Genomic DNA, 13,010 nt, shown 5'->3' on the forward strand with positions numbered 1-13,010 from the left:
CAAATCTGAGTTATATAGTCACACAGTCAAAATTAGCCAAAATTAGAATCTTGAGAAAGGTAAGCTAGAGAAAAACAATCAATATTTCATATCCAGCACACAATAAAATGATTTGTTCCATTTTCTCTTGAACTGTTAAAACTTTGGTTTAACATATCACAAAAAAAACATTGTTTACCTGACCTCCTGACCTCCTGTAATCTGTCATCTAATCTGACTGGCGTGCCTCTAAAGTTGATGCTGTTTGCTCAAGTTCAGAGGCTCATTGTCTGCCTCCAGTGTAAAGCTCCACATCTTGGTCTCCGTCGTGCCGGGGTGCTTCTCCAAAGGTCACCTACCTGAGGCCACCCAGTGTGCTCTGTGTCACCTGGAAGTAAGAAACCTGATGAGCAAACTTTGTGGAATGTCCTCTCCTCAAGAGGTAATCACCGTTTAATGTGCCACTTTGATCACTGTAAAGATTTCCAGATGCTTCTCTATGTGTGTGGCCACTTCTTTACACTTCAATATTGTTTGACTAGACCTTAAGGCAATAATAAAATGAAATAACAGGGGTAACTGTAATCGGGAACATAGCGTTGCTTTCTTTCTTTGTTTTTTTTTTGGCTTTGTTTTTTGTATTTGTGGGATTCATGTGAATTAATACCAGCACCAGTTACAGTTTCGGGGCTGTGTATTTTTATTTATTTATGGGGGGTGTGTGGGGGTGTCCTGTGGCATCTAGGTGGTGAGCTGATGACTAAGTACACAAAACATGCCGTCTAATTCCAGAACGTCAGCCAAACATAATGTTAAGACGATCTTACTGCAGTGTTTCTTTTCTTTTCTTTTTTCTTTCTTTCCCCTTTTTCATTTTTAGTTGTTAATTAAGATATTTTAATTTTGGTTTTAGAGATTGTTCCTGTAGGACTATGCACAAAACTTTAAGTCACCATTACTTCTCAGTAAAGTTATTCAGTAGTACTTTACTGCTTCAAAGAGCATGGAAGCAATCAAGCGTCGTTGCCCTTTTTTTCCAATGAAAATATACTGTAAAAATCAAAACTGTTTTATTTTGTAGATAAAACATTTAATTTCCTTTCTTTTCGATTTTGTTTGTTTTGGTTAGTTGATTTTGTTTTGTTTTACAGCAAATGATATTTATTTTCAAAAGCGATCTGGACACTGAAAGCGTATGATAATGCATTCATGACTAGAGATTTCTAGGGGCAGTATGCCTTTAAGAGTTTATAGTACCACTGAAACTTTGGAGGCCATGGAGCTGCCGTGCTGCACTTTGGATTATGAAGGAAGTGACGGGTCTGCGTTAGAGAGAAAAGCAGAGTAGAAAAACAGAAACCAAACTTTAAGTCGGCGTGAAGCGCACTAACCTGAATGGGAGTGAGCGCGAGCGCCTCAACACCAGCAGTTTTTAGGGAAGCCCCAAATCAAAGTTTATCAATGAGAGGCGGACTGAGAATGGGAATCTGAGATTGATCCTATATGACGTGGTTGTCGAGGGCGATATCGTTCGCGTTTCTAAAAAGTATTTTAGACTCTTAATTTAGAAACGTAACCGTGTAGTCGTTTCATTGCAAAATAATGGATGAAGAACTGTTGAAACACAACCAATATATGGATTATAGCTTTGGTTCTCTCTCACAAATTTTGGAATGAAACCAGTCATTCTGCAGTCCCCCTTTGGAACGGTTTTATGTCTAATTTGGCTCCACTGTAATGTATTCTCACTCTGAACTCGGATTTGCGTTTTAGGATATTTTGGAATGTTCTCGAGGTGGATTTCGCCGGGTTCAGTTCGGTTAACTTTGCTTCTGGGGACGCTCAGTTTGCCAATAATATTTGCATTTTGTTCTGAACTGAAAGTGCGAGTTCGTTTAGCTGATGGGCAGATCACAGAAGAGGTTCTTGAAGCAGACAGTGAAAAAGACTGTATCTCACTGGAGTTCAAACAAGGAGATGGAACTCTCATAACATTTATTGCTGATTTTAAACAGGTACGTGACACTCGCTCTGTCTCCATGCACCGTATGTTAAAAACTTCATTTTGAGGAAAATAGGTCCATTGACGCCTCGTAAATTGGGCATAACTTTCCTTAACAAGCCCCCGAGTCTACATTTTACTTTTTGCATGTCAGATTTGTGAGTTCAGTGTCGCAGCAGCATAACGAGCTCCATTTAATCTCTACACACTACTCTGGTTTAACGCTACACTAGTCTGCTGGAATCCTCGTCATGAGCAAGAGTCATAGACAGGTTCATATTTGATCATAGTGATTAAAACGCATGGTGCTAATACCACCGTTCTACTGCGTTCGTGAATAACTTTCATGAGGCGCGCGTTAAGGTGAGCTTCGTGTACAGTGAGATTTGAGGCTTAATTGACTGTACGACCCTCTGGTGAGACACGAGCAGAAGTTTGGGTACAGTTGTCCTATATTACTTGTCACAGATTCGTCCAATGCACGTTATGGGCAGAATGTGAGCTACCTCCTACCCTGACCTCAAGTGTGTCCCATACGCATACCTTGTTTATGAGTCCAGATAAAATTTATTAGCTTCCTTGTGACTTCTTTGGTATCAAGCTGCATAGCACTCATAGCTTCAAAAAAAAAAAAAAAAGATTGAATGGCTGTGGGTGACTCTCTCTTTCCTCCCTTTATCAGTTCCTCTCAAAGGCTTGTCTCTATTTCTCTCACATGTGTTTCTCATCTACAGTTCTCAGTATCTCAGGATTTATGGAAGGTTTGAGTTAACTATGATTTCCCGCTGACGACTTGGATTTACTGAACAGAGCCAGGAATTTGGTGAGACTAGGAAGGCGAAGCATAGGCATGATACATGTGCAGTCCATACAAATGCTGCCTATGTGTCTAAACCCTCACAAAACACTGACGAAACCAGAAACCATTCCAACAGACAACATAAACCAGTGAGTGTCCATGATTGTGTTATGAGGCAGATGATGTCATCTATGGGCACTTTATTTCAAAGATGGATGGGAAAGTAAGCTTTTTTTATCCCATCTTTATAGCAAGCAGTGTGGAATATGGCTGTTGAGAATGATCTAAAATTGAAATGTTTTACGGTTTAAATTAGAAAACTTGCTGTAAAAACTTCTCTCAGATAAGTGGTCTAATGCACCACCCCACAGTTTTACAGAGTTCAGTGTAGTTGTTACCACTCTGAATCCATTCTGATCTTTAATCAGTCTTGACTTTGATAGTTATTAACCAGAGGTTAGGCATCTTAAAGTTACATTTTAATGGTTGACCTTGTATCAGCTGTATAAAATGTTCTACGTGCAGGTCTTTATCAGCAAGAAAGAGCAGGGAAGTTCTTCACACTGGAATGCCAAACTGTCACAGCTGGTCTCCGGCTCCTGGATGTATAACAGCAATAAATGTTTTTCAGTTTGAACAGGACAGGGTCAGATTCAGTGCACTTCTATTTTTTTCTTTTTCTTTCTTTTTCTTTTTGATTTATAGTGACTTGTTGCTTACTTTGATTTTATAGAGACTCATTTCATATCGCCGCAAGCTACTGAAAATGTCTGTGGCATTTTGCTATGCTTAAAAAGCCTATCCTAAATTTAGGTGTGTGTGTGTGTGTGTGTGTGTGTGTATGCGTCTGTCTGTGTGCATTGTGCCGCCTCTGACCCACAATATCCACAAAAATTGATCTGTCCCAAGCTGTTTCTGGGTGTAAAAGGTAACTGAGACCTAACATAGATGAGCTGCAGGTGCTTTGGGAAACAGACTGACGTATGATTGCAGTGTAACAGGTCTATTTAATACCCAATTTTGCCATAAAGATGAGAGAGTGAAAGAGCACGCAATCACTCTTTTTAAATCCCTCTTTTATCTTCCTCCTCTTTTGCTGTATTGCATTACTATGCTCACTCTGCCCCTGGGCCACCTAATATCAAATCTGGCATCAAAGGTGGACGTTTATGATACCAAAACCCACACAGTGAATCGCTGTGAATATGAATTGGTTCATTTCTCCACACACCCACAGCTATCTAAGGAACTAGGCATGGTAGTTAGTCTTTAAGAGCCTCTCCCCAGTGGGATATCCATGACCCTCCTGGCAGCTGCCCATCTTCTGCTCCCTTCAGAGAAATCACACATTTCTCAGTAACCTTGGGGCAAGTTAATGGAAACTTGAATGGAAACTTGCTATGAATTTAACATTAGACCATTGTTTTGTTGTTGTCCATGTTGCTGGGTTTTCATGTTTCGAAGGTCCCTGTGTGAACAGCTTTGTGGGCTTCCTGCCATGCATGGACGTTTGTGGGAGAACAGGAAACATTGTCTACTGTGTAATACATTTGTTCATTTAAAAAAAAAAATTGGGCCACTAAGAGGACATTTTCTTTACTCTTATTCAGATTTTTACACTGAGCTTGTCTGATCACTTGTAGGAACATGTTAGACTTTCATTGCCAGTGACACCTTTTTCCAGTCAGTGGTGTTTCTGTGGATGCTAACCAGGTGTGAGTGCTTGGATGTGAGAAATCCAGAATGTTTGTGTAACATCTCACTGAGTCATATGACAAGGATGTGACCTCAGCTTCAAGTTTGAACACTTCTCCTTCTGGTGATTCATGTAAAAAACAAAACAGTGTTCATTAGATGATTGTCTGATGGAGTAAGAAGTCTTCCTGACACATCGTTTGCATATTCAGTTGAAGTATTTTAAGGCAGCTTTAATTGTAAGGGAAATTTTCAAGCAAAAAAAAAAAAAAAAGAGGAAGAACATTGTGAATTTGTTCAAATTCTCTTCAGTTCCAAATCTGCAGTTAGAAATGGTTTAAAGCTCTCTGAATGCTTAATTTTTTTTTCTTTAAACAAATACTCCATCTTCCCTGATAAGAACTTTGGTGAGAAGCTGTGTGATAGCTATGAGCAGTCTCCCTCAGGATGGTCTCCTGGCCCCTCGGTCACAAGCTGATGTCTAACTCCAGACAGATGTTGGCTTTTGAATGCAGCTGATAAAGAAAAGGGACTTCATTCCCACAGAGAGAGAGAGAGAGAGAGGGAGAGGGAGAGAGAGAGAGGGAGGGAGGGAGAGAGGGCTAGAGGGCTAGAGGGAGAGAGGGAGAGAGAGAGGGAGAGAGAGAGGGAGAGAGAGAGAGCCGAGTACCTTTGAACTTTTTCACAATCAGCTGTTCCACAACACATTCCAGCAGTGACAGTGATGAAGTATGTTGTGCACTGAGAAGCAATAAGTCTGAGCATTTGCATTGGTCAGCATACTCTTAGCCTCTCACTTCTGACCCTATCATTTCTCTAGTCAGAGTTCTCTAAAGTGTTTCCCCAAACAGCTTGTTTAGTTTGAGATATGTTGCAGAGCTGTTACCTTACTCTTGGAGAGGCATTGCTCTCATTTAGGCCTTTCTGGTCTATTATCGATTATTTATACTCAAGGGTTGATGCATATTTTAGCTGAGTAAATACAGATTAAACAAACAGGTCTAAATAAGAGTAAGAGCAAACTGACAAATTGACATGAGAACTGTTTTGTTTCATTGTATTGCATATTAACACATATTTTATAATCTTTTCACAAAGGAATACTTCATCTTCTAGTGTCTAAGCTCATTGTTGAATGAACACAATAGCACCTTTATATTACCTATTAAATGTAAGCATTGCCAAATCTTTTATCTTTATCAATGTTTTCAAAGCTCAAAAGTTCTCTTGTGAAAACCCAAGGCAGTAAATCACCTGTAATAATATGTACTCAGTTGGAATTATTGCTCAACCGTGGGAATTTCTCTAAAGAGAGTGGCCTGCGCAACGATGCTGAATCATCCATCAACCCATTTCAGTAAACGAGATGAAATCGTGAAATGTGCTGCCTTTGCATCTTCCCACATATTTTTGCAGGATGAGCATACCCTCCCCCAAATGCTTCATATCTGTTGCATCTTCCCCCCACGCTTTGACTTCACTCTCTCGTACGACAGATCTTTCTTAATACGCTGCACAAAACCTGGGGTGCAGAAACATCTGCTACATATATTTTTTTTTTTTATTTCTCTGTATTATTCTTTTGTTGTGACGTATATGATTTATGATAAAGCGGGCTTTGTGTGTTTCTAAGCCTTTTGATGACTTCGGTATGAGTTGGCCAGTCGTATCACAATACATTATCTTTGCAGCCTTATTCAGTCATCGGGGCCAGTTTTGGTCATCTGCATTCAAATCTGGTAGGAGCGTAAATCTCATCTTAGAGAAAAAAAATAGTATTCTGCTCATTTGTGAATGCAAACATGACCTCGCCACATTACAACATACTTACCTTGCTATACAAATAGAAGTCAAAATGATGTCTGCAGAAGCCACAGAGTACTTTTTTACAGTAGGAAATTCACTTGCAGAGATCCCTCAGTATCCCCAACAGTGGGCATAACCTCTGTTGAACCAAAGGATAGGTCTACTATGGGTCTACTACTATTACCTCTGCCTCCTCCCCTTCTCATTGTGATCTCCAGCACACAGACTGCTTTCTCAGTATGATGACAGCATGATTTTACTTGTGAGTTTTGTTTCTTAGTTACCCAATGGCCTCTTTTCTGAATCGGTTCGTGAAATGGATGTTTATGTCTTTCCTCTGATTGAGCAGTCCAGGTGTGAGTGGTTTCACATTCCGCAAGTAATTAAGCTCAACTCAAGCATTTCTATCCTGATCTGCCTCTCTCCCTCTCTTTTGTCTGAGTCCGTTGTAGCACAGAGCGGGAGGTTAAATACTGCTGTGCACCTGTGCCTTTTCACTGGTCTTCTGAGGATACACGTGCAGGTATCTGCAATGCCGTCACAACACAAGACACAATCCACACTGTAGTTAGGAAAAATAAAAAAAGAAATGCTGGACTATACAGTTCCTTCATTTCCCACCAAAGTTGAACCACATTTTCCTTTAATTTACATTTAACCTTTGGATTATTGCGTAGTAAAATGTGTTTACATACTGTGCCAGTTTTTTTTTTTTTGTACTGTCTTGTTCCTATTAGCTAGTAAAAAGGTCAGAGTATATATGCCAGTGCTCTTTTGAATTGGCTGAGATATTCCTGAAGTCTTGTAGAGCAGGAATTTCTGCCTGAGCAGAACTTCACAAGGACAATTTTCACACTAAGACAAAGGCTAATAACTCATACCTTTTGTGTGACTGGGCTCATGCATTCAGGTTCAGAGCTCTACAGACATCATTTTGTCTTCATTCGGTAACTCGCTTTTTAATGGAAAGAGCAAACGGCAGATTTCTGACCGACGAGAAATCCCTCGTGTGTCTGTAAAAACAGGCCTCATCAAACAGACCTGCTCTATGTGGGGGGATTGAAAAACAGGAAGTAGCTGTAGCACTCTGGGGAGAGTTGGCAGAAAGCTTTATTGTCCCCCGATAAGAGAGCTCGCTCTGTGTCGGGAGCCCGAGGTGTTCGCACTCTACAGCATGCTGTGTATGGGCAGCTCTCAGACTCTCACTGCACCGTTTAGAGGAGGCTTCCAGGAAAAATCCAAAAATGACATCTGAAGTTCATCGAAAACTTTTCAGTAGGGAGAAAGAAAAAAAAGAATCACACATGTTTTTAGTTAGTTCATGTAAATGTATTTAAATTGGTAATTCAAAATGAATTTGAACTGAACTAGTTGAATGAGAGGGTATGAAATGGAAATGAAATGAGATTCTCTTGTGTAGGAAAAAGAATGAAGAGTGAATTGTCAACCTTTGATTAAGTGAACGGGTTAGAGAAAATAATTATGGATGAGTTATCATAGTAATAACTGGGGGTTTAATGTATTACCAAAGTGCACTATTTTTCTCTCTTAATAAGACAACTTTAAGAATGCTGTTGAAGTTCATCCTCTATGTTCAGTGTTGTGTTTTCTTTCAACTCAGTGACGGTAGCAAACAATCTTCTAATGACTGCACTTGTAAACTAGAAACAAGCTTGGATTCTTCTAAGTGTCTGATAAATCAATTTTTATCATGGCTTCTAACAAAATCAGCAGCAAGCACAATGTTTATCAATGCAGCGTAAAGATATACAGTATGTTTAATGTCTATCTGTAGTGTCGATCAACAATGTTCAAGTGATTTGGTTTTTCGGAGCGGTTGAAACACGATATAATTCCATTTGAACACCTTGATTTATCTTTGAGTGTGTTTGATGATTAGAGTCATTTAAATTGCTCGATAATGAAGGGATTGAGTCTGTCGCTGTAACTCAGGTGATGTCTCAGATGACTACCTGTTTTCAGTGGAACAGTGTTTAACTCACCGTAGTCAGGCTTATGGCTTGTCCCTCAGGCACTGAGGAAGTGGATAACAGCCAGCAGGAAATGTTCTGCACACTTCTCTCTTTTAATGATCCTATCTGCCCAGAGCTATGCTGGAGAGGTGTGTGTAAGTGTGTGTGTGTGGGCGAATGTGGTGGTGATTGCTATCTGTCACTCTAAACCTGTCAGATATCACTCCCATCTTGGATTCTCTCTCTCTTTCTCTCCCTGACCTTCAACAGTCTACTTTGTGACATGGTTGAAGTACAAAGTTTTCAAACTTATCTCTTACATCATCTCACTACAGTCGTTAGCGTGCTAGTGCTTCTCAACCGTAGGTTTCGTTTTTCATAAACCTGCATGTTTTGCCGATCCCAACTGATACATGGCTCAGTTGATGTATGCTCATTGTATAGCTAAGAGAGTGTGAAATACAAGAAGATCAGCTCAGACTTGATGCCTGAATCGAACCAAACTAGTGGGGTTGTCAACGTAATCTATAGGAGTCAGACAATTGTCGGCGATACTCCAAACAAACAAGGCATGGTCTGTTTGCAGGTACTTATTCCGTAGCACGGAAGTCATCTGTTTGTTTTCCAGAGATGACACGTGTTCATCGAACACAGTCAAGCTAAACTCTCATGCCACTCAATTTATGTTTTGTTTTGTTTTTGTCTCAAATCCAATGCCTCTCCTTTGCTGGCAGTTCTTTTGATTCAGTCAGAAGCACTGTTTACTATAGTAAATGAGTGATGGGGAAGACTGAGCTGTGTACTCATTGGCAAGGTGTGTTCTCACTTGGAGAGGGTCAACATGAAGATTGTAAAAGGATCTAGGGGGATGGGGAGTTTGAGAGTGGAAAAAATCTGAAGAGATGTGTGATGGATAAGCCTTTAGGAAATGACTTAAGAATGAAGATCAGTGATCATTTGTGGCCAGTTTTCAAAGGATGGCAGAGATTGAAAATATAAAATACAAATGAACCCACAGCAATAGCATGTGAGGAGAGATGTAATATGACACCGCCCTAATGTCAACAAAGAGGTGTCGTGGCCCGGTATGTCCTATCTCTGCTCTTGGGTTTCTCCCTGCTGTCAGAAAGGTGGTTACACAGGAGCAATGTTGCCACTTCCCTGTAATTATTCTGAGTGCCTCAAGCAATGCCCCCCCCTTTTCTTTCGTTCTCTCTCTCTTTCTCTCCCTCCCTCCCTCCCCACGTTACACCATACTGCCTGTCTGCCGACTGGGAGGTCTTAGCACCGCAGCCTAAAATAACAGCCCGCTCCCCTCCCCTCCTGTCCTGTGTTTTTTGATTGTTCTGTCACTAGTACTGCAGCTCCTCTAGGTTTGCTTCACTTTAATCATGTTCTTTTATGAGTGTGTGTGTGTGTGTGTGTGTGTGTGTGTGTGTGTGTGTTTTTCCCTCTAGTGAAGGTCAGTATCTGAAGCACTTAGTCATTAGCATTCAAGTAAAATAGAGCAGCCAAGTGATATTTGGCTGGCCTGTCTAGCATGGTCTTTACTTGGATGTGATGGTAAGATTAGTGGGGGGGTTGGTATTGACCAGCACTTGTAAGCAAGTGGAAAGTTGTAAACAGGGAATGAGATGAAGTAGAGCAAACAAAGAAAACTATTGCCTGTTATCGAAGCAAACTTCTTTTCCTGGAAGAGAGACTCTTAAAGCTGGGTCTTTACTGTACGTTTGTCTGGGATCTTGGTGTGAAAACCAGAGGGAATGTGTGTGTGTGTGTGTGTGTGTTTGTGTGTGTTTGTGTGTGTTTGTGTGTGTGGGCCAGCCATCTGCAGGCATAGCCAAGAGGATGTCAAAGCAAGCAGGAGCTGATGAATGGGCAGATGGGTCTGTGGCCATGCTCTCTAAACTGCCGCTTCCCATCATGTCCTCACATGGAACCCTTTATAGACGCAGGGCTGCTGCCAGGGCTCGGGCCTGGTTGCCAACAGCAACCAGCTGATTTCACGAAACAGTGTCTCTCCATTCTTCTCGGGGGGGGGGGGGGGGGGGGGGGGGTGTTTGAGATCTTGGCCAGAGAATTGAGTTGGACTGCTGTGTACCAAGCAAAGTTCAGCTCTGAAAGAGTTCAATCTTCACGTTATTTTAGAGTATGTTCATGTTATGTGTTTGTTTAATTAAGAGGTGTCATAAGCCAGTGTGACTACATTGCAGTCTCCCATGACCTTTTTACAGGATGTGAAGATCTTCCGGGCGCTGATCCTGGGTGAGCTGGAGAGGGGGCAGAACCAGTATCAGGCTCTTTGTTTCATCACACGACTCAGCCACAATGAGATTATACCCAGTGAGTCTATGGCCAGACTCCGCCAGGTAAGTCCCCGTATCCTCGGCCAACAAAGCCACTTACAGGGTGAAAGGCAAGGTAGTATGAAAGAGAAGGATCAGTAATATGGGTAAAAAAGTAAGATGAAGATTAAGGTTGTGTGGTAGTTGTTGAGAGAGAAGGTGGAGAGGTGAGAGAAGTTAGGTATGAATGGCAGGTTAAGTGTGGTGACAGAAGGGGACTGGTTGTTGAGGAGGAAAAGGGTGTAACTGAGGTGTGAAGTAAATCTTTAGGCTAAAAATGAAGGGTATTAGTAGTGAAGGTGGGCAAGGGATAGGTGAAAGTAAGGATGAAAAGAAAACGCTGAATACTTGGTACAGTGGGGTGATGAATAAAAGATTTAGGATTGATACCATGTAAGAGTTAAACAGCAGCCATCAGAGAGAGAGAGAGAGAGAGAGAGAGAGAGAGAATTAGCATGTTTGAAATTTAAATTTAGATTGAAAGCAGTGATTTCGTTCGTGCTGACTCTTGCAGAAAAACCCTCACGCCATCCGAACGGCGGAAGAGAGACGGGGTGTGGAACAGCTGACCGTGAATGTGGCAGTCAACCTGACGCAGGCAATGCAACTCAGCTCACACATCCACAACATGTGCAGCGTGGCAAAGGAGGCCATCTACACGCGAGAAGCTGATGTCAAATACTGGTTGGACCGAGGCAAGTCGTCTCTTTCTAAATTACAGCCTTAGCAGCCTCACCAGACCAGCAACCTTATATACACCACTAATGTAACATGCTCTTCGTCTAACTGTGTATTAAAGTGAGTCATTTCCTTATTCGGCACTGAGGTCAGTAGGAAAACCAATATTGCAGTTCTTGGTGCTGCAGAAAATACTGGTCTTAACTTGGATAGTTTTTAGGTTTGCGTGAGAAAGGTCTCCAGTATGATTTTGAGTGAATCATAAAGTTATGTGATCACAAAGCACTAATTTGCTGGTTTCGCTTCAGGTGTAGACGGCTCCATGTTTGAGATCTTACCCCAAGCCGTGGATATGCCAGGCCTTCAGAGCTGCTTGTCCACCAAGGACCTTTGGCAGCCTTGTTCCTGCAACTACCGTCTGCGTCTGGAGTGGTACCCCTGTCTGCTAAAGTACTGCCGCAACCGCGACACCACGGGTCGTGGAAATCCTTACAAGTGTGGCATAAAGAGCTGTAGTAAAGGGTACCACTTCACCTACTATGTTCCCCACAAACAGCTATGTCTTTGGGATGAGGAGACCTAGACTCACACGCCACCCACCGCTTCTCAAGTGATGATGGGGTTTTTTTTTCACCTTGTTGATCTTTTGTGATTATCACAGTGGGTTTTGGTTTAATTCCTTGACCTGTGAACTCCACGCTGCTGGGGAGAAGACAGACACGGGTAATGCGTGACCCCTTCAATGGGACGTTTCTTGTGGAAGAGCAGATAAGAGGAACCCTACTGCAGTGGCAAGAGGAAAAATAATCTCATGTGACTATGTCTATGTGAGCAACTTGTTTTGTTTTGTTTTTTTGTTGTTTTTTTTTTGCCTCTGCAGCAAGTTTTCATGTTCAAATGCTGGAATTTCTTAGCTGTTTCCCCTTAGCATCTGGATTTTCAGATCTTTTTTGAAACGTATAACCATAAAATACAGACCATGGCAAGTTTGGAACACATGCACTGTGAATCAGTCAGTGCTGCCAAGAGGTCTAATCTGTTTGGATTACATTTTTTTTTTTTTTGTTAAATTGGTATTATTTATTTTTGTGCGATTTGAAATTATTGAAGAATTTTTTTATGCCACGCATACATCTTGACAAGAATTTGTTTTGCCACCATAAGGTTGTACTATGATAGTAATAATCTCATTATATTAGATTTAGGCTGTTGTATTTTGTTTGGGGTTTTTTGCATATTGATATCAGCTACGGATTAACACACTTTGATTTCATTACAACATCTTAAATCGTCTTTTCTTATCTGAACACTTAGGACCTCTTGTTCTTCATGAATGTGTGTATGTGTGTGGGTATGTGTGTGTTTGTGTGCGCGGGTGTGTGTGTGTGTGTGTGGGCGGGCATATGCGAGCATGTATGTGTGTGTGTGTGTGTGTGTGTGTGTGTGTGTGTTTATTGGGAGTGCATACTTGTGTGCATGCACATGTGCGTGTTGTTCGAATGTGCCAGTTTAAAGGCATAAATGGGAGCTACACATTATTTAGGGACCAAATACAATCATTTTAACTCTGATGAAGATCACAGTTTGGAACATTTGTAATACATTTAACTTTTTTTCACTGAACAGATAGTGTGATCCAGACAGATCACATTAACTGTGTAAATACTAGTTAAGAATTGCTATATGAGATTCAAATAAATGAATTTGCATTTTCATTTTACAGTGATGAAAGC

At 41.2% G+C, this 13,010-nt stretch overlaps 1 protein-coding gene across 1 annotated transcript; it reads left to right on the forward strand.

Annotated features, from left to right (window-relative positions):
- The first annotated feature begins 1,339 nt into the window (after positions 1-1,339).
- On the forward strand, positions 1,340-12,650 carry oafa (OAF homolog a (Drosophila)). The gene is made up of 4 exons (XM_030777777.1): positions 1,340-1,994; positions 10,489-10,623; positions 11,114-11,294; positions 11,586-12,650. Exons 1-4 carry the CDS (start codon positions 1,764-1,766, stop codon positions 11,858-11,860), a joined length of 822 nt encoding a protein of 273 aa, XP_030633637.1. The 5' UTR covers positions 1,340-1,763; the 3' UTR covers positions 11,861-12,650.
- Positions 12,651-13,010: the final 360 nt, after the last annotated feature.

The sequence above is a fragment of the Chanos chanos genome, chromosome 6, assembly GCF_902362185.1.
Source record: "Chanos chanos chromosome 6, fChaCha1.1, whole genome shotgun sequence".
Classification (NCBI taxonomy): domain Eukaryota; kingdom Metazoa; phylum Chordata; class Actinopteri; order Gonorynchiformes; family Chanidae; genus Chanos; species Chanos chanos.

Coding starts and splice junctions, on each gene's coding strand:
- oafa (XM_030777777.1), top strand. CDS start 1,764: ATGTTCTCGAGGTGGATTTCGCCGGGTTCAGTTCGGTTAACTTTGCTT. Junction 1,995..10,488: donor TTATTGCTGATTTTAAACAG/GTACGTGACACT, acceptor ACCTTTTTACAG/GATGTGAAGATCTTCCGGGC. Junction 10,624..11,113: donor CTATGGCCAGACTCCGCCAG/GTAAGTCCCCGT, acceptor TGACTCTTGCAG/AAAAACCCTCACGCCATCCG.